This window comes from Castor canadensis, chromosome X, assembly GCF_047511655.1.
Source record: "Castor canadensis chromosome X, mCasCan1.hap1v2, whole genome shotgun sequence".
Taxonomy (NCBI): Eukaryota; Metazoa; Chordata; class Mammalia; order Rodentia; family Castoridae; genus Castor; species Castor canadensis.
The window spans coordinates 17,849,024-17,876,926 of record NC_133405.1 but is presented as its reverse complement, the minus strand read 5'-3'; the positions used below and the strand labels follow the sequence as shown (position 1 = coordinate 17,876,926).

Below are 27,903 nucleotides of genomic sequence, written 5' to 3'. Positions count from 1 at the left end.
CTGAATTAGGTTTTAAAAATCACTTTGACCTCCAGAAAAAGAAATCAATAGAAATTTATCATGAGATGATTTAGGACATTGACATATTTCTCAGAAATAAAAACAGGAAATACTGTATTAAAGAAGTACTTTGATAATTACACATATGTAAAACAAAAGGTGAAATGAGTCAGGCAGAAAATTCTAAATGAGACCAAGTAAAGATCCTACTTAAAGAAGTAAAATTATTAGAACTAGAGTAGGTAGTGAATAGGAAATCATACTGGGGGACTTCTCCTCTCTTAAATTTTAACATACAAATAGTGAAACAGAATGAATAGCATGAGGAATAATTTTGTGTAACTGTCTAAAATTTTATGTATGTAGCAGGTATATAAAGATTAAGATTTATGTATTATAAAATATATCACAGTGAGGTTTTAATTTTACTTTTAAATGTGAGAGACATTTCAAGAAATGGTAGTAATGCACATTTTGGTGCACAGTGGATTGTGAAGCACGTATTCATTTAAGAGGAAAGTGTTTACTTTTGGAAAAACCTAAAACTTGAGTGTTGTTGCAATAAAAATAGGAATATATTGAAGAATTTAAGTTAAATTCGATGGTATTGATGATGTACTTGATCTTTTTAGTGTTTGGATGGAAAAACAAAGTAGAGCAAGCCAAGAAGAAACCATCTTTTGAAAGTCATGGTAGGCACAAACTGCCACCTCTTTCAAGAACTAAAGTCCCCCAAAGAAGTCTGAGGTGTGGAAGAGGAGGAAGTGGTACACCAAGAGGTCGTTCTTCACGTGAAGGGTGCTTGGGTAATATCTTAAGATTCAAGGATGCAAACATAGGATCAAAAACCAGTAAGTTCACATAGTTAGAATTATTTCTGTTTACTTCCCTATAAGAAAAGGTTAATTTTATTGATAATAAAAATTATTTTTAAGTGCTGGAATTACAAGAATGATTGGTTTCTCTTAAATATTTTTAAAATCCTAATCACCTTGCAACAAAATAGTGTAAACTAAATACTGTTGTTGCTAGTAATATTACTTGCCTTTACTCATTCAACAAGTTTTGTGTGGAATTCATTATTATTATTTATTTATTTTTTTTTGGTACTGGCTTTTCACTCAGGGCCTTCATCTTGAGCCACTTCACCAGCTCTATTTTTGTGAAGGGTTTTTTCTAGATAGGGTCTCTTAGAACTATTTGTCCGGACTGGCTTCGATCCACGATCCTTCTGATCTCTGCCTCCTGAATAAATAGGATTACAGGTCTGAGCCACCGGTGCCAAGCTGGAACTCATTTCTATTGCTCATACTTTTCAGTTTTTCACTTTGAGCCCAGAACTTCAAATGAGTTTCATCGTAAAATATTAACAGAAATTAAAAAGCACAGCAAAAAATAAATAAAAGTCATTAACAATGCTCAAAGGTAAAGAAATAAATAATATTGTAGGGTGGGTCATGAAATACTTGTTTTTGTAAATGTGTGTGCAAACCTATTCCTATGTCATTTTGGTTACAATTTGTATATGAGCTTGAGGCTTGAAAATTTGCTTCCTGAGATTATCTAGAACTTCTCAAGAGTGTCTCTGATTCTGGAAGACAATTTAAAAAGTCACTATTTCATTAATACGCATCTTTGTTGTAAGAATGAGAAGGGTGAGTCAGTAAAAACTGGTGTTAATGTACTATTTTCAGAGATGCCATTCTGTACTGGATAGGAAAAGGAATACAGTTTTATTTTTTAGAAGAAACTGTTGAAAATTATTTGAAACTTTTACTTGTAACCACTGTTAAACATTATATCTAATTTTTAAGGGAATTTGTGTCAAATATTTAGCTGTTTTCATAATCAAATTTATAATTCAGTGGATGTAATTTTCTAAAGTAGAATTACAGAGTTGAAGACAATGAAAGTTGCCAATTAATATTCTGCCATATATGAGAATATAATCTTCCTAGGAAATTGGAATATAAATATGTTTCTAGTTATAAAAATTATTTTTCATTATTTAGCATATATTTCTTAAATGCTCTTAAAAGTTAACAGAACTTAAGTCAATTAGTATTATTGTATAAATTGTAAAAAGTGTAAGTCTGTTTTCACATTATACTGACAGTTCAGACTTCTAATGGAAATCTCCTTGAGTTTTGGATGATATTTGGGTGTAGGCTTGTGTATTTGGGGTTTTGTCAGTAGGATGTTTTAAAAAAAGATTGTTTGACACGACACTTACATAAAGAATGCTTAATTCTGTTTCTCCCAATACTTAACTGTTTTCACCTTACCTGGACTTTAACTATAATTAAATTACAAGGTTTAACTCCTACTTTACTCTCCAGTTCTCCCCACACCTCTTTCACACCAATACAAACTGAGTATTTTTGAGTACTTTTCTGAGTTTTACAAACTTACTTTTGAATTACACAAACATAAGTATTTGAATTTTATGATAAAACATACTTTTAAATCAGTCAGTTTTGACAAATACCTTATTCTTAGTACCAAAATATTTTAACAGCAATTTATAAGTATTAACTAAACATTGGCTATTAAAATATTGATACTACTTAACTAAGAATATTGTGTTTTCAATACAGATGATGGTGGATATACTCTTAATCTCAGAAGAAGAAGTCTGCTGTCTTTGAAACACTACATAAAGAAAAGCCGAAGCTGTGGGGGAGAGGCCCAGAGAGAGAATGGAAGGGAGATAGGTTGCTGTGAGGTGCTTAGAGTCCCCAGCAGACTTACTACAGACTTAGCAGGATAAATAAATAACTAAATAGATAGATAAATAGATAAGTGCCCCTGAACTGAGGAATGGATGGCGAAGGCTGGAATGTGACTGTGTTGCTAGGGAGAGGTGAGAAAGGGGAAACCGGAGCATGGGCAAGCAGGCTGCTGATTGGCTGGCGCCCGGAACGCGCAACAGGGCTAGAGCGTGGCAGGTAAGAGTTTCTTCAGTCAGTCGCTGGCCAGCCGGGGCAGCGACTGGGCCTGCTAAGAGTCGCTCTGCCTCGACTGAGGGTCCCAAGGCGGAGCGGTGGCTCTTTGGGCCCCGCCCCGCCCCGTCCCCCGGGGTTCCTGCCCGGACCTCCCGGGTCCCGGCTGCTGCGGCCCCAGCGCGGTGCGGCCCCAGAGCCACCGGTGGTGGTTCCCAGCCTGGCTGTGAAGATGGCGGACCGCGCTGTCGCCAGCGCCAACGGCAGCTCATCCTTGCGGGGTACACAGGAACGAATGGGTAAGTGGGCCTGCGGCTCCCGAGGGGACTTGGGCCTTCGAGGGAGGCGGGGTTCCCACTGCCCCCGGGCCAGCTGGAGCAGCATGGCCGGCGTCAGAAAACTTTTCTCTGGAGTCGCCTTGGTCCTCCCTCATCCCGCGGGATTGTCCTGGGATGGGACAGTGGGGAGGTTGGGAGGGGGCGGGAGGGGAAACGGCCGGCCAGCGCTTCCAACGGCCAAACCGCCGATGCCGGTGGCCAAACTGTCCGTGCCAACGGCCAAACTGCCGATGCCAACGGGCGAACCCCCGCGGGCGGGGCTGGAACTCGGGGCCCCGCGTGTGGCCCCGAGTCACGCCAGCTGTTAAAGGGCAACGGACGTTCTGCTGCCCGGGATACCGCGCGCCACGGCGGAGCTTCCAGGATTGGAAAGTTTGAGGTTTGCCCCAACCTGGGACGGGACGCTGCACCCTCCTTGTCAAGGTTCAGGGAGGATGGAGCAGGGGATGGGGATGCTTTGAAAGGTGACATGAAACTTGGCTCTGTGCTGATCTCCTGATTAGCATGCTGTAGCACTTGACTTCCCCCAAGATGTCACCTTCCTTGGGTCATCTTGCAGGCCCTAGGTTGAACTAAAGGAGAATCAGCACTTCAGAGTGCTTTCTCTTCCACACGTCTCATCGCCAGAGTACCCCCCAGCCCCCACCAAAAAATCTCGTTAATCGTATCAAAGTTTGCAGCCCTTCCTTTAGGAGATTGCGCTGGACACCTGGGCAAGGAAGTATTTCTTGCCCAAGTAAGGAAGATTGTAGCCTGCTTTGAAGACTCTCTCTCCCACCTATGCACTAGAATACATGATTTCTATTGACTTCTGTTGAAATCCTTAGGGACTTTTGCATGTGTAATTGACAAGGTAGTTTAGATTCACTGAGATTGGGTGGCCATATGTTACTAAAAATAGGAATCAGTTCTCCAAAGAAGGTGTCAGAAGCAAACAAACGGTTCCATAGGGGAAAATCAGTACTCCTGCTTGTAGCTTATTCATCTAGAGAGATAGAGTTTGCAATAAATTGTTGTATTCTTTGTTAATACCTAAGACCTTCTGATCTTAGTTTATTTCAGTGATTGAAATTAACCTGTACTCTTGAATTTACAGCATTTCAAAATAAAAACATAAAAGCCATGCAAAACAAAAAAAGGCTTAACTCAAAACCCTCCTTTACATTCTTGCCTCTCCTTCTACATTCAGAATTGAAAATATCCCATGTTAGACTGGAACAGAACTCCATCTTGATTAAAACTGCCCTCATGGTCTCAGCATTTTCCTGAAGGGGTCAAGAAGACAACCTTTACTAGGTCAGTTTCATCTCCTGTGGAGATCCTGGCTGATGAGTTAAAACAGTGTCCATTTATATGCATATGCATTAATATATACATTAGATATATTCGTGATATAAATGTATGGATATGTTTAGTTATGTTTCCTGTGCACTGGTTGTAGCATACCAAAGAAATGTGCTGGTGGAGTGACTGAAGTGATAGAACACCTGCCTAGCAAGGGTGAGGCCCTGAGGCCCTGAGTTCGAACTCCAGTGCTGCCAAAAAAAAAAAAGAAAAGAAAAGGAATTCCAAAGAAATAGGCTTCTTTCAACAAACACGTTTTTTCATATTTTTATACAGAACTTTTTTTTCAGTACTGAGGCTTGAACTCAGGGCCTATACCTTGAGCCACTCCACCAGCCGTTTTTTGTGATAGATTTTTTTCAAGATAGGGTCTCACAAACTATTTCCCCGGGCTGATTTCGAACCATGATCCTCCTGATATCTGCCTCCTGAGTGGCTAGGATTGCAGGCGTGAACCACCAGTGCCTAGCCAGAATTGTTTTAAAATACACTTTGAGTATTTCAACCAGATGAGCATAAGAAAGTTTGCTATTGACTTGTCACCTTTCCCTTCTTGTTTTTCTAAATTCACACATGATTTCTCAGTCTAGAATAAATTATGTAAAAAATACCTTGTACACATGCAGGGAAAGCTACTGAGATTGACAGCCAGATTCTCATAGAGTTTAGAGCTGGAGAACCTGTAAGGTTAGAAAATCTTGAACAGCTTCTACAAGTGGAAGGTCTACTGTAATGGCCAGCTGAATATTCTTTCCAAGTTGCATGTCTACTGTAATGGACAGCTATATATATTCTTTCCAAGTGGTCACTCATTGTAGATAGCTGGAAGTGGTAGAAAATTGTCCCCAGTTTTTATTATCAATTCCAAAGACATGCTGAGAGGTCTTCTGGAAGTATCTGTCAGCCTTGTGACTTTGTTGTTATTTTAGACAAAATTCCATGAACTCACCTATTTTTGTGGTTTCCCGATTGCATATTTCTTTGTTTTCCTATTAGTTTCTTTCTTAATGCTTTACTATCTCAACTCAAGTTGCTTTTTATTGTACAACTAAGATGTGGTGCCACTACTTGCTACCTATGTGATCTGAGAAAGATAGGTTTAGCTTCAGTTTTCTCATTGCTTTAAAACCATTAGCAAGGCTATGCCTTTTCTTTTCTCTGTTTCTTCTTTTTGTGGTGCTGAGGATTGAACTGGGCCTTGGCTGGAGTATGCTAAGTGTGCACTTCCCCAACTGAGCTATATCCGCAGCCCTCCAAAAGTTCCATTCTGATGCACAGTGAAGATGGAAGGAGAACCAGTATTTGGACATGTGACCATTCTAGGTAGAAAAATGTCAAGCAAACAAATATAAACTATACAAAGTGCTAACACACATCTCTTGTAAACAGGCAGAAAAATGATAAAGTTCAATAAAAGTGATGTGTAAGATTAGTAGAGCACATTTTAGGGAAATGTAAGAAAAACTACAGGATAATGCACATGAGAGTTCTTAACTCTTTAATTGAACTCCTTAATTCCATGTATGGCTGCATCTAAAATGCCTCACAATCCTGGGCATCTCTGGGAAGGGCCTGGAGAAGAACACTGAAAAATCTGTTTTATCCTTGTTTAAGAGCATAGGAGATACGCCCCTATGCTATTGCACACAAGTCTGGTTACCACATATTAAGAAAAACTAAATTAACGGTTATGATAGGTAGTTAAAATAATTAAGGAAATGTGTGCTTGTGCGGCAGAGAACTAATGAAGCCTGAGATGTTAGTGGCCACTGAGAAAAGCTATCTGGGACTTATTTTACAGTGTAAGCTTGAAAGTGACATTACAATTGTTGCCATGGAGATCACCATTTCAAAAGAGAGAAATGATATTTTTTGTTCTCAGGGGTCTAACAGCTCAGATAAGTTATGACCCAGCTAAATTTGAAGATTAGACTCTTGTCAGCTTTCTTACTACTTCAACTACTGGCAGTTTCGTGTGCGCATTTAGTTCTCCTGCTTAGAAGTATGAAGGACAGGAGTGTGTATTTGACACAATTTAGCTGACCATAAAGACAGTGTCTCTCAAAATGTACAATTTTACCAGATTATTTAACGGTTTTATTAAATAGAAATAACCTGAGAAGTAGTTATGATGGGAATCATGAACCAAATTTGGGCTTCCTATGCCCCCGATTTAGGTGATTTATAAATGTAGTACTTAAAATTGGACCCAGTCTCTGAGGACCTCGCTGTTAATGCTTTGTTTCCAAATTTGGATCCATAAATTCTTAATTTCTTATCTTCTAAATTCCCAAATTAGGGTGAAACTTAACTTCTTTCTAATTCCTTGCCAGCTTGGTGAAAGTATCTACTCATCCACAAGTTTGTGCTGCCACTGCTATTAACAACTCTACTTGTCTTTGTGAGCACAAATACCTTGGCACTTCCACAGTAAGCACTTTTAGTTCCTCATGAAAGCATTGCTGAGCATCACAGGTACTCAGTATGTCTTTTTTGTTGACTCAGATTAAGTAGTCATGATGTTACCTTATAGAAGTGATCCAATCCTTTATTATCAGGACACATTTGGCTGTGGTTTGCCTACCCCTTGGGTTAGCAGTTTGTATTCTTAACATCTAATGCCTTTCCTTATCTTCCTGTATTCCAGTTGCTGTGTCTCAAACTGACGCAGAAGAAAAACGTCAAAGTCGCATTAGCTCCTTAGCTACTCAATCTCATAATGCAAGACCAGCTTTTAAACCAATGGGTATAATTTCTGTAATGCTTCGATTGATGTCAAATTGTTGTATCTTTAAAATTCGATATCGTATTAACATCTAACTATATTCTCTTTGTAGTAACCGATAGCTCTGTTCTTAAAAACGACATGAAGCAAAGATTAGCAAAAGAACGTAGACAAGAAAGAAAACGACAAGAGGAAGGTATATTTTGTTTGTGTTTTGTCCATTTTTTTTAGTTTATTGTTTTACATTTACTCACGTGTATACAGTGTTTGGGTATATTTTAGAAGGTATATATTAGATGTTTTCCTTTAAATCAAAATGAATGAACTTTATGTAAACATTTCTGAATTGGTTTCCCTTGCTTTTCCTAGTGCTCAAACTTTTTCAAATGGAATATAAATAATCTTTGTTTTGATTGAGGAGAAAGACAGAGAGTACTGTATTGGAAGAGTATTTTACAACTGCGTAGATAATCTCCAGGTTTTCTTCAGGAAAAATTTGAATATAGGAAAACATGTACTTCCATGATTGGGTATACTACTACCTTCATTAATATAAAATCTGCGTGCTTAATACTGTCCCTATAGATGAGGATTGTGAAAGTAGTTTCCTAATAGAAGGAAGCAAAACATATATTCTGGCCATGTGTTTTTTAAGCCTGTATTTTAAAATATAGCATATTAATCTGGTGGAGTTTGACTTGATCTGAAGTCAGCAAAATTTTACATGAAAGAAAACATTTCTTGTTAATTTGGAATTTTAGTTTGGCCAGAATGAAGGTCATCTGGCTTGGACACTATAGTTCTTCAGAGTTAAATGAATACCTAGTGAAAAATGGTTCTGTGGTGGCCACCTGTGTTTACTTACATAATTAATCTTTAGTTACTAGCATAGACTGTATTGTTTTAAGAAAGAGAATGAGATAAAATAACCTGTTCCTTCTACGTGTATAATGTGTAAAACTTAAATATTTTCTTGGTTCTACACCTTGAAAATGTATTTGGAATATTTCAGCCAATAAAGAGATGCAACTCCTTGAGAAGGAACGGAAAGCAAAACTTCAGTTTGAAAAGCAACTGGAAGAAAAACAACGGAAGATAAAAGAGCAAAAAGAAAAGGATGAGCGAAGGAGACTATCTTCAGAAAAGAGAAAACAGAATTTAGAAGCTGAAACAGTGCGTACTTCTGCAGCCTGTCTGTCTCACTGCATTGCCTGTATCTGAAATACTTTTTTCTTAGCCCTTGTCCGCCTTTCCTGGCCCTTTGGAAAGGAGACAATCTTGATACTTCCTGTCTTTGTTTCCTTCCCCTCAGCATTAGAGGCACTCGCCCTGTCCTGGTAAGGTCCAGGAACATAGACCCACCTAACTGCCTTCCAGAAACAGAGCCCTGTCTACCTTCAGGATGTAGCTCACAGGATGCCTTTGGTCTAGGGTTTGCTCTGAGCTGTTCTCTCTGCCACCAAAAAGCATACATTGCTGTCCCATTGCCTAGAGGCTAAGGGCAGATCCCACTGCCTCCCTTCCCTGACTTGTCCCATCTGATTTTCTTCCACCTCTAATTGTCAGAGCACTTGCTGTCCTGTCTAGCTCTCCCTCCCTTCCCCTGTCCCTTCTGTTCCTGCCAGTCCCTTTCCTGACATAGTTAGCATTCACTCTCTTGTTTTGTGGCACTATTGCTGCCTTTTTCTCCCTCTTTTTTCTTTTCTTTGGTATCTTGGGCATGCTATTATGAGGCAGTGGCTTCATTATGTCCTTTTTTTTCTCTTCTGTGTCCCTTCAGTTTCTTGTGTTATTTATTCTTGGCATCTGGCTATTCTGTATGATTTTCTCTTTTTGACACTACGTTTTTCTCTTGTAGGTCATTCCACTCCTTTACTCTGAATATGCTTGATTTCTTCTGAATCTGGCATGCTCTCTGTGATGCCATTCTCTCTGTCTAGTCCAGTTAATCTTAAGTGTCCCTAAATAGATCTGGGAGTGACTGACTGACACACAAAAACTTGTACTTGATAAAGAAGTTTGGCGAGGGGCATGTTGTCTGAACTGGAAAACTTATGGTAACCAATATAATGAATATATTAAAAGTATTGGCATTTATTTTTCAAAGGAGAAATATAGAGCTGCTGTTTCGCGTACTATGCAATGGAGTACTCGTTTTGATCAGCGATCAAAGAGATGTTCATGGGACGGTTCTACTGAGAACACTGAAAATAAAAATGGTAAATAATATGATTGCTAAATTTTAAGTTCATTAGTGTTCATATTTAAACATTGGCTTGCATTTTCAGGAAGGTTTTCATCTGTATACACTAAACAAAAATGCAATACACAGTAAATTTATATTTAGCTATGTCATATGCCAATGCAGAAGAAAAAGGTAAGATTTTATAATAGATTTTAACTCAGGATACCCTAAATCTTAAATTTATAATCACCATAAAGATGCCAAATAGTTACACAGCTTATCCAATGCATATTTTTTGAGGTACTAGAGATTGAACCAAGGACCTTGCACTTGCTAGACAAGTACTTTACCACTTGAGCCACAGCCCTTGTCCCCTTTATTGTTTTGTTTTTAGGATAAGGTCTCACTAATACTTTGTATAGGCTGGTCTTAAACTCTTGATCTTCTTGCCTCCACCTCCCAAGTAGCTGGGATTACAAGTGTGCACCAACACACCTGGCTCTCCTGTATATTTTCTGAAAAAAAAAATAAACTGTCTACCTTCTTTACTATTGTCGCAATAGAAATTTCCCTGTACCTGAACATAATTCTACACATTTTCATAGAACACAAGTTAAATTTGTGTAGTTTGAAAGGAATGATCACTTGAGCCCCCAGGAGTTTGGGGCTAGTTAGGCAACAGAGTAAAACTCTGTCTTCAAAAATCAGTAAGTAAATACAAAGCAAATACCACTTTTGTGCCTTGTGAATTGAAAAAGCGTAGTAACAGGTTGAATTTTAAAATGTATGTTTTACATTATTAGATACGTTGGCATGTTTTGAGCAATGCTGACAGCTATAAAACTCTACTGCAATAAATGATACTGGGTGATACCATTTAAAGTGTAATTAATTGTAGCTGTGGTTATCCAAGTAAAAGAGAGTCTAAAAGTATTTTATAGTTGTCATATCTTGAAAAGGATTTCTGGGGCAAAAAGAACTTTTGTTTTGTTCAAATTTACATTGCTGTTTGTTCTCTTAAGACTCCTACAGTTTTAACAATGAGCTTGAAGGGTTTTTTATTTTGTTGCCAGTCTGAGTGCAACACATTTTCTCTTGTACTTGTCTGAGAGCAGCTGATCCTTTTACCACTCCATCCTCACTATGCTTTCCCAAAGCATTGGATTCATTCAGAGTTAATGTTAAGGAGATTTTTCCTAGCACCTTAGTTGTCATACAGCAAAAATTAATTTATTATTCACCAACTAAATCCTTTAGAAAAATCAGGTAATATTAATTACAATATCATATATATGTGCTTTCATTTTAATATATCTCAATTGTTCCACAAGAGTTGACTATGTTTTACTATCTCATTACCTTCAGGAACTAACAAAGATTTAATATACTGAGTCAACAGTAGTGTGGTTTCATTAATGTGTCTACTTGCCATATTAATGAGACATGTAAGCAGAAGGGACAGGTGATGACTTTGAAGGTAGCAATTACTTAAATTGCACTGAAGGAGCAATTCCAAGTCATCACAATGTATTTTAATTTACAAGTCCCCGGAAGAGAAATTCTCTTTTAAACAGATATTCCTCAGCATCAAAGCTAGAATATGCCAAGTAAAATGGAAAAGTGTCTACATGAAGCAGGCTGTTTCCCTTATGAGTGGTTGGATTGCATAAGTTGTGACATCAGTATCAAATGCTAATGCTCATGTTTGTTTAAAAATAGTTATGACTAATTATAAATTACTTTTAGTATTAGACACAATGGCTTGTTGTGTAGTGCTAACATGGGAACTCTGGTGTTGTCAGATAATATCAGACATTTTCCCTCTGAATTTTTACCATTTTCTAACTTTTTTCCTTTTCAGAAAATGGAGTAAAGTAATTTTAAGTTTGGGGGTACACAAGATCTCTGTAATCTCTTGAAGTTAAATAAATTCTTACAAGCAGGGGTAGAGAAGATTAAAAATGTTTGATAAAATGAGTAGCTGACTCCCGAAATAATATATTTAAGTCATTTTTGAAAAGAAAAGTAATACTCCTTTGATTTAATCTTTAGGAAAAAGAGAACTTAAAAGAAGCTCATCTCTGAATAGAAAGGACAGAAGAGAGCGCTCTCATGGTGACAACCAGTATGTGAACAAGCCAGGTGATTATTTCTCAGTACAATTCATTTTTAAGCATGTTTATTAGCATATAATTAGTTGTACAGGGAGGTTTTATTGTGACACTATATACCGTATATGCTTACCATATATCTTGGTTAGATCTACCTCCTTCCTCCATTATTCTCCCAAATCCTGCCACTCCCTTCTTAAGACAATTTCAACAGGCTTCATTCTTATGTTCATACACATATACAAAGTACTTCGACCATATTCACCGTCCTTCACCCCTATGTTCGCTCGCCCCTCCCCCATTAATACCTACCTCTGCATAGGACCTGTTTTACATTCCTGTCCTTCGTTTTTTAAGTGTGTATTCATTGTTTAAAGGCTTTTCGTTGTGGTATTTCACACATGAATATATTATCTAAGTACATATCTTAAGTGGTGGCTTAAAAGTGTTATGTGGCCACACTTTGGAGAAAGCTTCACTCTTTTGCCTCTATGATCTTTTTCTTGTTTTCACTGCTTGAATTTTTATTCCCCCACATCTCCAATCCCCTCTGTTTTTCAACAGCTTTCAGTAAGTTGACTTGTGCCACCTTCATCACTAAAGAGAATGTACTTCAGCATTGTTCCCCCTACCTTTCTCTTTCCCTCTTCCCCCATCCCCCTCATCCCATAGACAGTCCCTCAAATACAGTCATGGCTGACTTTAGCACACTAAAGTGTTTGTTTAAAGTAATTTCTTTTCAACACCTTTTCCCTAGTACTACCCATTTACATGTGTTTCCTTGCTTTTGTTTCATACTGAGCCATTCACTTACCAGAAGACACTCTGCTTAATCGATTCAGGTTAATTCCTATTAGAACAAATGCCATTGTCAGAGGGCTCTTCGTAAACATGATAGACTTACTGGAGCAAAATATTTACAACAAAATTCATTTTTTTCCATTTTTGGCAGTATTGAGGTTGAACTCTGATCATCACTTTTGCTAGGCACACTCTATTGCTTGAGCCTCACCTCCAGACCTTTTTCCTCTGGTTATTCTTGAGACAGGGTCTTATTTTTTGCCCAGGCTGGCTTGAACCACAATCCTTCTGTTCTCTGCTTTTACACTTTCTGCCATATCTGGGATGACACACACATGGCACCACACTCAGCATTTTTTTCATTGAGATGGAGTCTCAAATGGCCTGAAACTGTGGTCTTCCTGATCTCAGCCTCCCAAGTAGCTAAGGTGACAGGTGTGAGCCACTGGTGCCTGGCAGCAACTCTGTTTTTGGTGTTGCTTCTGGTTCTGTACTGTGTCTGTGATGCATTTTCACTGAATACTTCCTGTGTTGTATGTAATTCCTGTGATTTGCTAATAGTCTCTTTTCTCTGTTCCTGTCTTATACTGTCATGGTATATTGTTTTTATCTTGTGAAATTTCTGACTTTATGGAATTTTCCTCTGTTCTCATTCAATTACAGTCATCAGCAATCATGTCCTTCGTTATATACAAGTGCCAATTCGTAGCCACAGCAGTGATGAATTGAAGACTTCCACCGTGCTTTCTATGTTAGGAGTCAAAATGAATCTTCACACAAAGTTAGATATGACTCCCCTGGAGAAAGCAGACACCCCTCTTGAAGCAAATATGAGCATATCCCCCAAAGCTAGCATGGCAATACCATCTAAGCAGTCAGAAGTGCCACCTGAAGTGATCGTGGAGGTGCCCCCCCAGGTGAACGTGGAGGCAGCCCCCAAAATGAACATAGAAGTGACCCCCAAGGAGAATGTGGAAATGCCTCCTCAGGGGAATACAGATGTGCAACCTGCTGTACACCCCATGGTGAGCATAGCTACTACTCCCATGGCTAGCATGGAATCCCCTGTGTTAAGCTTAGACTCATTGCCTTTGAGCGTGGAATCATCCCCATTGGTGAGTGTGGAGGCATCACCAGTGGTGAGTTTGGACACCTCCCCTGAGACCAGCATGGCTATATCTCCTGAAGTTGGCATAGACCCAGCTAGCATGGAAGCGTCCACTGAGACAAATGCGGATGAGACCAGTGTGGAAGTCCTACCCGAAGTTAATGTAGAAGAGAACTTGGAAGCTCATCTTGAGGGAAAAGCTGGAAGATCATCAGACGCAAGTATGAAAGGACCATCTAAGGATAGCATAACACCTCCTAAAGTGATTGTAGATGTGGCATCACAGACAAGTGTAGACATGCCATGCAAGGTGAGCATGAATGTGTATCATAGGCCAAAACAAGTCTCCAGAGGTTTGTCAGGTGCCTTGTAGTGACACATTTCCTAGTAACATATATGCATTTTAGCCAGGTCAGATTTTATAACATAAGTAACTTATTGTTTGTGGCATTCTGCACTCCAATTAATAAATTACTTCAGCTAATTAAAACTTCTCTGAAGTTTGTTGTACCAGCATTTCACCCCAGAGATGAAATATTAGGTAATATTAGTAAACTTTTAGTAGAAGATAGAAAACATAACAGCTTATGTGAACTGTTTCTAAATTCTTGAGGAAAAAGTTTTTGAGAAATGTTCTAACCCTTAATTAAGATTCAGAAGTTGAATTAGGTTTTGAAGTAAAAGATTTCCTTTAAATTAATTGTTTCTGTTCTGTACTGGAATTGTGTGATATAACTTCTTAGTCTAGAAGAAAGTATCTTTGTACTTGTTTTTCATGCACTAAAGGGAAATTGGGGGTTTAAGGAAGTAAAATTTTTTTATGTATGGTACTGGGGCTTGAACTGAGGGCCTTCACCTTGAGCCACTCCACCAGCCCTATTTTTGTGAAGGGTCTTTTGAGTAGGGTCTCCAAACTATTTGCCCAGGCTGGCTTCAAACCATGATCCTCGTGATCTCTGCCTTTTGAGTAGCTAGGATTACAGGCGTGAGCCACTGGCACCTGGCTATAATTGTCTTTTATGCAGAATATTTTTCTCCCCAAAAGAAAGCTAGCTACAGCAAAATAATTGCTAGTAATGTCTTACCTTATTGCACCAATCTGCTCAGAAACCAGAACCGAAAACACAGATTTCAAACCCTGTAATCAAAAAGCGTCCATCATCACACATACCTTGTTATAGATGGCCATCATCTGCCCGTGGGTGGCGTTCACCCTCTCCAGTATATACTACGTAAGTAGCCCATTTGCAACTAATTCCTGGTAGGTGCTTTCCCAAGACACATTTCATATCAGTGTCTCATAAGGGAAATAAATACTATGCGTATTTATTTTGTCTATTATAAAAATGCCCACATTACAATAATGTCATTACCTCATAGTATCAAAACATATTTTATGAAATCATATATTTAAAATAAATTAGCACACATTTGGTACTTTTTCTCAGCAAACAGAGTCAAAGGAACCATTCGTCATCACCTATTCCAGTTTTACCATCAATACCAGCACATACTTCTCTGTCGTACAAAATAACACCTGTCCAATGTACTGTATTTGTGCCAAATGCATTAGGTTCCATCAGAAAGAAGAGAAGAACAGCGTCTACGAGTAAATCTGAGGGTGATGTCCAAAAACAGGATCTGTGAAGGTAAGCTTATTTTAGCAACACAGAAGATCTTAAGGTACTTCGGGAATGGTCAGCTTCATTTCATTTCCCAACTGAGAGGACTTTAGGGAATGATCTTTATTTCAGATAAAGAGAATTGAACAACTCACTGGTCCACTGGACTGTTTCTTTTCTACTTGCTTGCCCTTGTCTGAACTGCTTACTCACCTACCCCTTTGCTTTTGGAAAATCCGTTTTGGGAACTGCTAGAAAAAGCACAGGTTGGATGAGAGGGTTTGTCTAGGTAATCCCCGTGGGCCTTTCCATTTCCAGTATTGCATGGTTCTTGCAGAGAGCACAGCTAGCTTATCATGGATGAACAGGTTTGAAGATGTAAGTCAGTTTCCATATATAGGCCATAACATGTGGTGTGCCTTGGTGTGTGCTGGATGTAAGTTCCCGAAAGTGTCACATTGCTTTTTTTTTTCCCTAGTTTGCCTATCACATGTATCCTTACACCTATAGACACTACTTAAATTCAAACCTCCTGGGGAATTTTACTTTTTTAAGGAATTCCACCTTGAATTCTTTGTCACAAATGATTTTATTACAAACTATTCATTCTTGATGTGTCTTAAAATTTTCATTGTCACACATTATTTAATTAAAACAAAGAAATCAGTTACCTAGACTAAAATATTATAATGTGCCTCCATGTCTTCACCTTATTTTCCTGATAGTGTTGGTTTCTTTTGTTACCTACATCTGACCACTTTATGATAACCAAATGTATATGCTGTTGTCAGAGTTCCGCTAAACAGTACTAAAAAGCATGCACAAGTCTTCACATGTATGCCAGTTATGTTTTGTTTAGTTGAGTAGGGCTTTTATTCTTCATTTGGACTTGGTATACCCTTGGCTTCCCCTATATTCAGTATATCTTAATCATTTTTCTGATATAATCATTTGATTCAGCTATCTCAAAATGGCCATCCTTGTTGCATTTTGGAACGAGATCTTGTTTCAAAGAAACAAAATGTTAATTCTGTCATCGGGGGTTGGCGTGTGATTTATAAATTTTGGCCTATGCATCATTTGGTTTTTTAATGTTTTCAGCTGTGTTGTACTTCCTTGTTGGACTGAGAGACAGTAAGTTCCCTAAAATAACTATCACATGTTTATTTAAACTGTTTCACATGTTTATTTATTATCAGTTGGTGCTTAAATAAACACATGTGTTTATTTAAACATGATCTTATAATAAATGCTCATTAGGAACCTCAAGGCTGGAAGAAGCCCCCAAAGTTTTGACCAAAAATCACCATGTCACTCATGAAGAAGAAGACAAGAAAGAAGACAAACCGCGTGACAAAATGGAATCTAGGTCAGTACGTACAAAATCATCCTTTTTATGCTGTAACACTTTATTTTATTGTAGCCCAAATTTTGAAAATTTTCTCTCAGGTTGCAAATTCTCCAAGAGCAACTTGGTTTTTTTTCAGTGAGGATCAGAATCTCTCATTGCCTTCTAGACAAGTAAGGAAAGTATAGGCAGCATTTAAAGCCTTTGTAAGTGGCCGACCAAAGAGGACCCTGAGTCCTCCATACGTGTTCTTTTAGTTTTTGTACATGTGCCAATAATGTACATGTTCTAGGAGAAGGCATAGAGAGATTGAAATGACGTCCAGGGGTCTGTCTCTCAGCAATAGCACCTGAGTGACCACACATTTCTGTTCGCATTAACTGGGGTCAGCCCCTTACTTTACTTTTTTTAAAAAGTGTAAGTTCAGGATTTGTAACCCTGAAAATTATACTTACTCATGTTTTACCTTGGGTGCATTCCAGTGACCTTCATGACACCTGAATCTCATCAGGCCAGTGAGTCACTGCTGGAATGACATTGTATGGTCAGCAAATGTCATGTACAGCCAGCTATGTGCATTTAAACTTGAAAGAAAGGCTCTTCTGTCTTGAGGCCTATTTTGTCTTGGGCGCTATAATGTCATTCTCTGTTGACTGCCTGCAAGAAACACCTGTAGTACTGACTTTATTTTCAAGTATTAAGCGTTCTTTAAAATACAACCCTTTACTTCCCATACACTTTATGTGGGCTTGGAGAAAAGAGGATGTTTAGAATAGCAAGAAATTACAACTGGAAAACTATCACTCATTTCCTCGAGCACCGTTAGACCCACATCTAAGTTACCCATGTCTTCCCCGGGTGAGATTGGGTGTGAGATGCTGAGGGAATCTGACTGTAAAACAGATAAGGACTGATTATTTCTCTCTTGCATGTGTGTCCATGTATGTGTTTTTGACGGTGCAAAGTAGTCCAGTACTTGGTAGAAATCTCTTTACATTCCCATGCATAGTTTCCCCTACTTAAAAAGGATGAATTAGTCCTATATAGTAACAACACAGACAATGTAGTGAATCGGTATAAGTTATGTTAGTACACACAAGCAATTTCGCTATAAACATTCACATACTGCTGCATGCTGTGTGTGTGTGTGTGTGTGTGTGTGTGTGTGTGCGCGCGTGTGTGTGTGTGACTAAAGTAAATACTAATTTCTCTATACGCTCTTGGTGTTACTAGGAAAGAAGACATGGCAGATGAAGAACCAGCAGAAGTACAAGATGAAGATGGATTTCAAGAACAAGGTTTAAAAATGAATAAAGAATTCCAGCCAGAAGATGATCACGGATTTCCCCAGGTTTGCTGGTTTGACATACTAACAGTGGATAAGAACCAGCAAATAAAGTTCAATTGAAACCCAAAGCAGCAATTGGTGTCTTTGAGCACATGTAGCATTCATGGCTGCATCTTTACCTTACAGTCTCACTGTTACCCAATACCACTGCAGGTCAATTTCAGCCACCCTTGGCAAAGTTCTGAAGTGTTTCTCAGGGGCAACACACAAAAGCAGAAAGCAGCAGATTATAGATTAGTAGTCCTATAGTTTAAAATCCTAATTGCTTACACAGACTAAATGTCCCAGGTCAGTTTTCCCCATTGTGCATTCTGTGATGCCACACAGGGCGTTCAATTATACTTTGCCTCCCCCAACAGGAGAGAAAGTGAGATATTACAAATGCCTTATCAAATTGACCACCAGGAATGGCTCACCCTTCTAAATCCAAACCTCTGGATAAATAAATCCCCAAGCTGAGTTCAGACTATACTCATTTTGAATTATTCCCGTAGCTCAATTTATTTTCTCAGTTTTCACGTATCATTCATCAAACTGCTTACAGGAAAGTTTGATAAGTGGTTGTACACACTTCAGGAAGTAACCTTTACAACTCCTCTGAGCTTTTGAGAAATGGAAGAATTTTGGATCCTGTTGCCTTGTAAAGGGATAGTTCTATAATCATTTACATTTAAAGAAAGGTGGTCTAATATGCATAATGATAACCATGACAACTGGAAGCTTCCAGTTAAAACTTAACCTCAGTCTTTACATTTTAACTAATGCTTTAAAAACTGATAATCCTCGACTATGATACATATATTGTATATATAGGAATCCTCAATCAAAATATTATCACTATTTAACTTTTTAAACTAATGTTCTCTGATGTCACTCAGATATACTGAGATTAAATGAAACCCACTAAAAACTATTAAAAAGGAGAAGGGAGGAGGGAAGGTGACTAAGACTGTAATATACATGAGGTGATTTTGACCACAATACATTACACACACGTTCTAAGTATCACAATGGGGTCCTTTTGCATAATTAACTTACACTAATAAAAATGTTTTAAAAATATTTTTACATAAATTTCCTAGAAAGGGGATACCAAAATAAAAAATCAGGAAGCTGTGGAGAAACACAAGAAGGGACATGAAAGAATCATGTTACAAAATTTGCAAGAAAGATTAGAAAGAAAAAAGCTACTCACTCACTGTCTTGGGGTCATTGTGTTGAACAATGTTGAGCACAAGATAACAGAACATGTTTTTGAAAAACACAAAGCAGATGTGTGTTATTAGCCCCTGACTGTTCTACTATATTCTCTTATCAAGGAGCTGACTTCTACACAGAATTGACCATTCCTCTCCTCATGGACTCTTAGTGGTTATTACAGCAGTGCCTCAACATGTCAAACCTTTGGGAACAGTGCTTCTTTGAACAGAGTACCTCCAGTCTGGTAGGGGTTGTTGAAAGTTAGAGTTTCTTCTAAAGTAGACTGGAATTTGCAACTTCTATGTTCGAAAGAAGTGAAGGCCTCTGGTGGAGGGGGCGCAGGGGATGTGTAAGGTAGGGCCACATTTTGTGTAATTGATGTGACTAATCTGGGAGACCTGGCCCAAGTGAGGTGCCTCATGCCTTCCTGTTGCTGAGATGGCCAGGGAACCACCACCTTCTTCACCTGCCTCCTTTTCCCTCCGCTGCCCCGTCTTCTCTTTTTAGTGTCAAAATCTTCACTGGGTAGCACCGTTGAGGCACCATAGTTTCCTTAATGTCAGCTTCCGGAATGGTCTAAGACTAAGATCCTATTGAAATCTCTGCTTGGTTTGCAAAAATATGTGCTTAGTCTAAGTAATAAATTTTCATGTGTATGAAAATAGGAGTGAGAAGTTGTCATTTTGGGTGTTTGTGGTGTCATAGCAAGCACAGCTGCTGCCATTCACAGCATCTTATAGTTGAAACCTGGACTGGAAGGAGAAACCCAGCTGTTGCCCCAGGTCTTTCATTGTTTAAATCTGTGGTTTTGGAGCCATTTCAAACATTGTCCACCTTTGCAAAATGGAGATAATCAACTGCTCGAGTGCTACTGAGTTTTAACCTCTTTTCATGTTTGAATTTTTATTTCCCTTTAAATAGACACTTAAGAAAATCATGAAGCGGACGAGAGAGACAGATGGGAAGGTAATCTCCACACTCCGACCACCAGTGTGCAAGAATTCTTCTTGCTTCACATTGTTGCTAACTTTTTCACTTTTGCCAATCTGGTGATAATAAAATAAAGTGCATTCGCATTTCCCTGGTCGTTAAAAGGTTTGAGCGTGTTTTCCTGTCTCTAGCTCACTTTCGTGTTTCTCTCCAGTGAAATGCTTGCTTAGGTCTTTTTGCCCAAAACATTTGAGTTGGTTTTTCTTTTTCTAACTTTCTTATAGTTCTTTGCATGTTCTTGATAATGCTCTGTTTTGGTCGTGTGTTGGACATATCTTCACTCAACTTGTGGCTTGTTTTATTATCATCTTATGCCGCTTAGAAGCTCCTGGTGCTAATGCTTTTGCATTTATTAACATTTTCTGATGACTAGCAAAGTCAAGGGCCTTTCTCATGCTTACTGGCCATTTAGAGATCTACTTTGGTGACATGTCTTTTCAAGTCACTTGTCCATTTGCCTATTTTGTCACCTGCCTTTTAGAGGTGTGTGTGTGTGTGTGTGTGTGTGTTTTACCCACTCTAGTTATGAGTCCTTTGTATATCTGTGGTACAGGGATCTTCTCCCATATTATAGTTAGCCTCACTCTCTTAATATCTTGTGATGATCCAGGAGTTCTTCATTTTAATGAGCCCCAATGTACCCTTGTTCGTTTATGGCAAATGCTTTGGGGGTCTGTTTCATAATTAATTGTTTTGCCCAACACCATGTCTTTTGATGGAGCACATGCATTCAAGAAGTGTTTTCTCTGGATTCTGTACTCTTTCTATTTTATATTACAGAACTGATTTTCTGGGGCCAGGGGTGTGGCTCAAGTGGGTAGAGCACCTGCCTAGCAAGCACAAAGCCCTGAGTTCAAACCCCCCAGGACCACCAAAAAGAAAAAAAACCTGATATTCTGCCTGTTTACAATTGCCAAGTTCTCATCATTCCTACTATTTCTAAAGGAGCATGAGAATGTAGAATCAGAATGTGATTTCTGAAAAGTGCTGGGAGTCACCATGTCAAAGTTCATTTGCGACTGGAGGCGTGACTCAAGTGGTAGGGCACCTGACTTGCAAGCACAAAGCCCTGAGTTCAAGCCTCAGTCCCACCAAAAGAAAAAGCATACGATGAATGTATTTTGTATTCATATATGAAAATAAAATAATGAAACCTGTTGAAATTGTTCTAAGAAAGGAGAGAAGGGGGAAGAGGGAGAATGATGGAGGAGGTAAATCTGAGATGTGTTGTAAGCACATATGTAAATATCACATGTATGCTTAAAAAAAGTTCATTCAACTTGCGAAGCAGAGATGGCTCCTATAAACCTAGCTTCTCAGGAGGCAGAGATCAGGAGGATCATAGTTCAAAGACAGCCCCAGCAAATAGTTCAACAGACCCTATCACAAAATTATCCAACACGAGAAAGGGCTGGTGGAGTGGCTCAAGCCATAAAGTACCTGCCTAGCAAGTGTGAAGCCCTGCGTTCAAACCCCAGTACCACCAATATTAAACAGTTCACTTAAGACATTGGCTCAAAAAGTTTGGCCTCAAGCAACAGCCAAAGAACTTTTTAGCTCTTCACTGACTGGTCCCACCCTGGCTTTAATTAGGATTCCAAGCAGGCAGAAGACAAATTGGCGGTCCAAAGCTGAAGGCCCTTGGTCAGGGAAATTTTTCATTCTTGAATGTCTTAGCTGAAAGACAGAAGTAGGGTGACCTGCCCCTGTCCCCTGTATGTAGGTTCTTGGAGCCAGTTACAAATATTTGATTTTTTTACCTTTTATTTGAAATGCCAAAAGTCAGCCATCAAACCAATCTTTGCTTTTGTTTTGTGAGACAGGATCTCTTTGTGTAGCTCAAGCTGGCCTGGAACTCACTAAGTAGCCAAGGCTGGCCTTCAACTTGAGGTCACCCTGCCTCAGCATCCCAAGTGCTGAGATCACAGGCAGGTGCCACCACGCCCAGCTACCATCAGTCCAGTCTTCAACTTTGACCTCCTTGAATTCTAAGGCAGGATGATTAAATATTAGATATAATCACGATTTTCATTTTTAAACACAGGCTTCAGAAACATCTGACAAGGACACATCTGAAGAGGATGAGGCTGACGATGAGGATGAAATAGAGGGTGATGAAGACCCCCTTGATGAACTGTCTGCATCAGGTGTGCTTGCCACCAATGGTTCTGTTAGCCATCATTTAGGAACTGGACTGCCTAGGCTCATATTCAAAGCTCCTCCACTTCTGAGCTTTGTGGCTTGGGGCAGGTCACTTAACCTCTCTGTGCTTAGCTTTACTTTACCATCTGCAGAAGGGGAAGCTAATGTTGTCATGAGATTTCAGTGAGCTAAATCTGACTGATGGATAAGAATAGTGTCTGACATGTAGGAAACTCTCAAATATCAGCAGCAGCTGCTGTTATTTTATACATCATGCTAACAGACTGTTGGTGGCAGCTTTTTCTCAGTTGAATGTAGGGATTGCTGGCTTTTCATAGCTCAGAGTCTCAGAAAGCATCCATGATTGACTACAGGTGTAGTCTCATTAAGGAAATTGCAGTTGGGTCATGGCATGAGTGCCCTCTAAAACGTATTGTTGACTCCGTGTGAGTAGGAAGCACTTTATAGTAGAGGCAATTGCCTTTGAGAAAACACAGTTCATCCATCTTCATCCCATCAGCAGATGTTGAACAGGTAAGTCAGGTGTTGTACAAATGCTGGGGGATGAAAAGCCACAGCCTTCATCATCAAGGACCCATAGCCAGTGGGGAGACAGACATGTGGGCCAACAGTCATAGTGTCACAAGATTAAAAAGTTAAAAGAAGGTCAGTCAAAATACAGTGGGAACACAGTGGCAGGAGCCCCTGAGTCTGGGCCTATGAGGAGAGGTGAAGGTAGTAAGGAGCGTTTGAGGGGAGACCAAGCTCAGAGTCATGACTGGCTAGGCAGCAGTCGGGCAGGAGCAAGAAGTAAGAAGCAGCCCTGCCCTCTGGCCATCAGTCTTTCCCAGCAAAAGAGAGAGGACAGTTTCTTAAAGATGGTCACTTTGTGTATTGAGGCCCAGGTAAGTGTGTGTACAGGGCAGCATGGGGCCACAGCTCAAGTATATGGGCCTGGATCCCCAGAGTCCTGCCGGCCTAGTACTTCCTGCCTCAACAGGTACCTGTACCTCCCCCACCACACCCCACATCACCTCCAGATTACAGCTTTTGTTTTTTCTTGTATTTATTGTTGAAACTCCAGTTTCAATTTTGTTTTGTTTTCTTCCACAGGCATCCAACATAGAAATTCATCTTCCAAACCCAAGATGCCTTGTAAAAATGCCATGAGAAGACCTCAAAAGCTGGCGGTTTTACAAGCTGCAACCAGTGAGGGCGACTAGAATAAAAAAGCCTATTTTAACACTGATATGAAAGACAGCAGACAAAAGAGCACAGGATCCTCAAGGTGAGTCACTCAGCTCCTCATTTATCCACATAGGAGAGTTATAACTGACATTCTGAGAATTCTAAGCAGTATTATTTCTTGAGCCCTTACTTCACACGTAGCAAACACTGTGAGGCACTCAATTTAACAGAAACACACTGATGGCCTCCAACATCCTTCTACGATTTCTTCACTGCTTTAGAGTTTTCATTGTAGCAGTCTTCGACAAGTCTCTGGTTAAGCTTATGCCTACTCATTTTTTTCTTTTTGAGGCTATGGTGAATGGGATTGTTTTCCTGACTTCTTTTTCAAACAAGTGCATTGTTGGTGTATAGAAAAGCTACGATTTTTACATCTTGCTTCCTTGGTGAAATTCCAGATCAGATCTCAGAGTCTAGAGGGCTTAGGATCTTTTAAGTATAGGATCATCAGCAAACAAGGATAGTTTGACTTCTTCCTTTCCTATTGAAGGACTAAAGGACGGACTGCAGGAGGTCCCATAAGGTGATAAGTGATGAAGGAGAAAATCTCTCCTTCCCAGGAAATCTCTGTCTGCACCTGAGAGACATCTCTGGACCCAGGCAATGCCAAAAAAGGCTATAAAACCCAATCCCCAACCTGACCCATGGGATCACTGGTTTCCGGGTTCCCCTGCATTCTCCAATATGCAGTCTTTCTCTTCTCTTCTCTACAAATAAAATCTTCCTGACCTCTGCTGTTGGAGTCCACCTGTGCTTTCTTCCTCAGAGCGGGCTCAAGAACCCTGAGCACCTGAAATTCCTGCATGTGTCATCCATGCATCACTATTTGTATTCCCTTTCTTTCTTTCCCTTTCCTTATCACTCTGGTGAAGAACTCAAACACTACATTGAAGGAAGAGTGGTGCTTGTGGCCAGCCTCAATTGCTCCTGGTTTTTCAGGAAATGCTCTGTTGTTCTGCATTTTGTGTAATATTGGCTCTAGGCCTGTCATCTGTATCCCACATTGTGCTTGGGTATGACCCTTCTATTACTAGTTTCTTCAGGTATTTTTATCATGAGAGGATGCTTGATTTTATTAGAGGCTTTTTCTATATCTGTGTAGGTGATTGCATGATTCTTGTCCTTGCTTCTGTTAGTATGCTGCATTGCATTTATCGATTTGTATATGTTGAACTATCCTTCAGTCGTGCAGCGAAGTCAGTTTACACATAATGTATGATATTTTCAATCTGCTGTTGAATTCAGTTTGAAAGTATTTTATGAAAGATTTTTGCATTGAAAATGAGGCACAGGCTAATGACATCGAAAACATATTCAATAAAATAATGGCAGTAATTTTCCCAAATCTTGGGAAAGATTCTCTGGAGGCTCCCTGAATTTCAATTGTTCCTTGTTTTCTGCTTGCCACAATAGTTCAGTCTCAAATAGTAGATAGTCTCTCAAGATGGCGAATGGCTATTCATTTTGGAGTAATTAGAATTCTAACCACATTATCTCTTTCCAGATCACATACAAAAAGAATACCCCAAACTGGAAAAGCTGCTCTCAGATCCACCATGAGCGTCAACACAAATCAGGAGTGGATGTGTGGCCAGGTAATTGACATTAGTCACAACACTGAAACACCTGCCACAAAGTCCACCCCTGATACATACAAACACAATGTGAACGATTCCATGGCATCTTGCTAAAGTACTCAGGCACCTTTAGACCATAAGATAAGGCACAAACATTTTCCAGCCCGTTTGGGTATGGCCTCATTCCATCATCACAGTATACAGTCTTTGGAGAAGAGGAAGAAGACCGTGGTGAGTCTACAAAACTGATGTAGAGGGCTCTTCCATTAAGTTAGTTTAGGGAGAATAGTTGACTCGAGTCTAATTTTTATGTCCCACATTTCCTGCCAGATATAAAAAATAAGTCCTTTTCAAAATCCAGATTCCTCTGAGCTCCTTGTCCTCTGGTGGCCTGACAAACACGTAGATGTTCCTTATGGGCAGAAGGTTACGGAGATCTTTGGAATTTGTCCTTTATTCTGTGTTTCCAAAACCATAAGACCATTGTTTTTCTCTCCTTAAGAAGCTCTCTTTTCACTTAAGTGAAGCATCGTGGGGTCCTTTTGGAGTTGAGGAAGTCAGGGGCATTTATGAGAGCACCAGGCGTCACCAAGTCTGGAGGGCTGCCAGAGGTCTAGGACCCACCCCAATGGGAGGCCAGAACCAAGTTGCCAGAGACCACCAGCATCTCTATTAATCTTTCTTTTCTTATACCCCCGATTAGACATACAAGCCTCGTGGGACCAGGGAGATTGATCATCTTCTGCTGGATAAAACCCCCACGCCAAAGACTCAGAATTTTCTGCCTCATACTTGAACCTAGAAAGAACATGGCTGTCAAAAAACAAAAGAAACAAAGAAGACATCCAAAGGTCACCTTGACAACTACTTCAAAAGTTGTTCATATCATCTTGTTTGAATAAAGAGGTTTCTGTTTTCCTTGAAAAAAATCACCATTGTCTCTCTTGTGTGTGTAGGAGTGAGTGAATCAGAGTGAGTGAATCGAGGGTGCTTTCGTTAAGTGGTGACAATCCTGTTTCCTAAAGAATCCTTTTGCAGGAATTATCCTCTCTCAGTATATATTGGAAATCCTACAAATAATGTTTATTCTGTTTAGCAATGACATCAACTTTGGCATTTGGAGTTGTGTGAACAATTCAGCTTGCTGAGAACAGCTATGTCAGATTGTTTGCAATATACAAACACTGAAGGCTGTATAATACAGTAAAGTTTTACCATGATAAGTGTATTTTTAATCTTGCCATGGTCAGTGTATAGCATTGATACTTCAAATGCTGGGGGTCCTAGAAACCGTAACCTTAGAACAGTCGGCATCTTTTACACTCATCAGTGTTTCCTTTTGAAGTACATATTGTTGTTTACCTGAACCATAGATGCCTTTTTTGTGTACATAAAACAGTACTTGGCTGTTGTTGTGGGATACATTTAATTGCCCTGAATGTCAAATGTTTACCTTTTTCTGCTTGTACTCCCCAAACCTGTCCTTCAGTATACACTCAGGCTTGGAGCATATAACCTAAACGTGGTTGTCTTTCTGTAGGCACTGGCTGCAGTTGAGGACAGGAGCAGTGCACACAGCTGTACACACATGTACGTATGTACACACGTATATCTGCACACACATGTACATGTGTACACACACATACCTATCTATGTACACACATGCAAAGGATACGACACGCCATGAAACTTGAATGTGTGACTGAGAGGTGTAAAGGACTCTACTTGCCTAAGTCATGGGCCTCACCCAGTGAGCCCTGTGATTGGTCACACTGTTCTATAGGTGACAAACAAAGAAATAGTGTTTTAAGAACAAGACAAAAAAACCCTTGAATGCACATTCCTTGTCCTAATGCCAGTGAGCTTTCAGTGTTGAACCACAAATAGTTTAAAGCAGGCCAGTGTTCTTTTTGCTCACAGCTCTTGGATTAGTAAAAGGAGAGAATTATTCTTTGTGACTCCTGATTCTTTGCTCGTCAGAATCTGTATCCTTGTTATCGAGTAGGGTGGGATGTGTCAGGTTTTAAATTATTTTTATATATTAGCCGTTTCCTAAAGAAGTCAGAGACAATCACCCTAAAATGAGTTTTTTCTCTCTTCCATTTTATGATGATGATGATGCTGAGTATGATTATTTATCATTTGATTATTCTACTGGGGGTACACTGTGACATTTACAAACGTTTCTACAATATATCAAAGTTGAATTCACTCCTCCGTCATTCTCCTTTATCTCCTCTCCTCCCATTCCTGGAAGAGTTTCAACAGGTCTCATTTTTCCATTTTCACACATAAGTACATGATATATCCACCATATACACCTCATACTCCTTTCCTTATATCCTCCGCCCCACCGCCACTGTTACCAACCCCCAGACGGGACCTGTTTTACCTTCCTGTTCTCCATTTAAAAAAAAAAGACATTTCTGTTTATTTAAGATGACTATATGGGGAGTTTCACTGCAACATTTCCTTGTAAAATGGATTTCTGGTATTATTCTGTACAAATGCCATGTGTTGAAATGCCCTGTGATAGCTCCCTGTAAAATGTGTGCTCTATGAAATAAACTGCATGTTTTGCTTTCATTGTAATAGTAAAACCTGCACTGGTGGTGGTGTAAAGGTGGCACCAATTGTTAACCAGGCAGTGAACACAGGCAACCAGCAAGTTCAATAAATACTGATCAGATCCAGTGATTTCTCTCTTCATCTAGTTGTCCACCAGGCAGAATTCCACTTTTAGGACAAGCAGGTGTGAGTTTTCAAACTTTGGTCTTCTGGCAGCTATTTGAATGCAAAGCAGAGTGATCTTGATCTACCGGGCTCAAGCAGTACTTCCTCTGAGCTAGTAGCTCTTCCTTGCCAAATCTGGCA

The 27,903-nt window shown here is 39.5% G+C and overlaps 1 protein-coding gene across 1 annotated transcript; it reads left to right on the top strand.

Moving 5' to 3' along the window:
* The first annotated feature begins 2,958 nt into the window (after positions 1-2,958).
* Positions 2,959-26,044, top strand: LOC141419765 (uncharacterized). Its single transcript, XM_074063368.1, has 15 exons — positions 2,959-3,241; positions 7,272-7,370; positions 7,462-7,545; positions 8,362-8,522; positions 9,457-9,568; positions 11,587-11,676; positions 13,110-13,864; positions 15,128-15,203; positions 16,437-16,545; positions 17,758-17,875; positions 19,994-20,038; positions 22,107-22,209; positions 23,318-23,492; positions 24,957-25,047; positions 25,733-26,044. Exons 1-13 carry the CDS (start codon positions 3,175-3,177, stop codon positions 23,425-23,427), a joined length of 1,929 nt encoding a protein of 642 aa, XP_073919469.1. The 5' UTR covers positions 2,959-3,174; the 3' UTR covers positions 23,428-23,492; positions 24,957-25,047; positions 25,733-26,044.
* Positions 26,045-27,903: the final 1,859 nt, after the last annotated feature.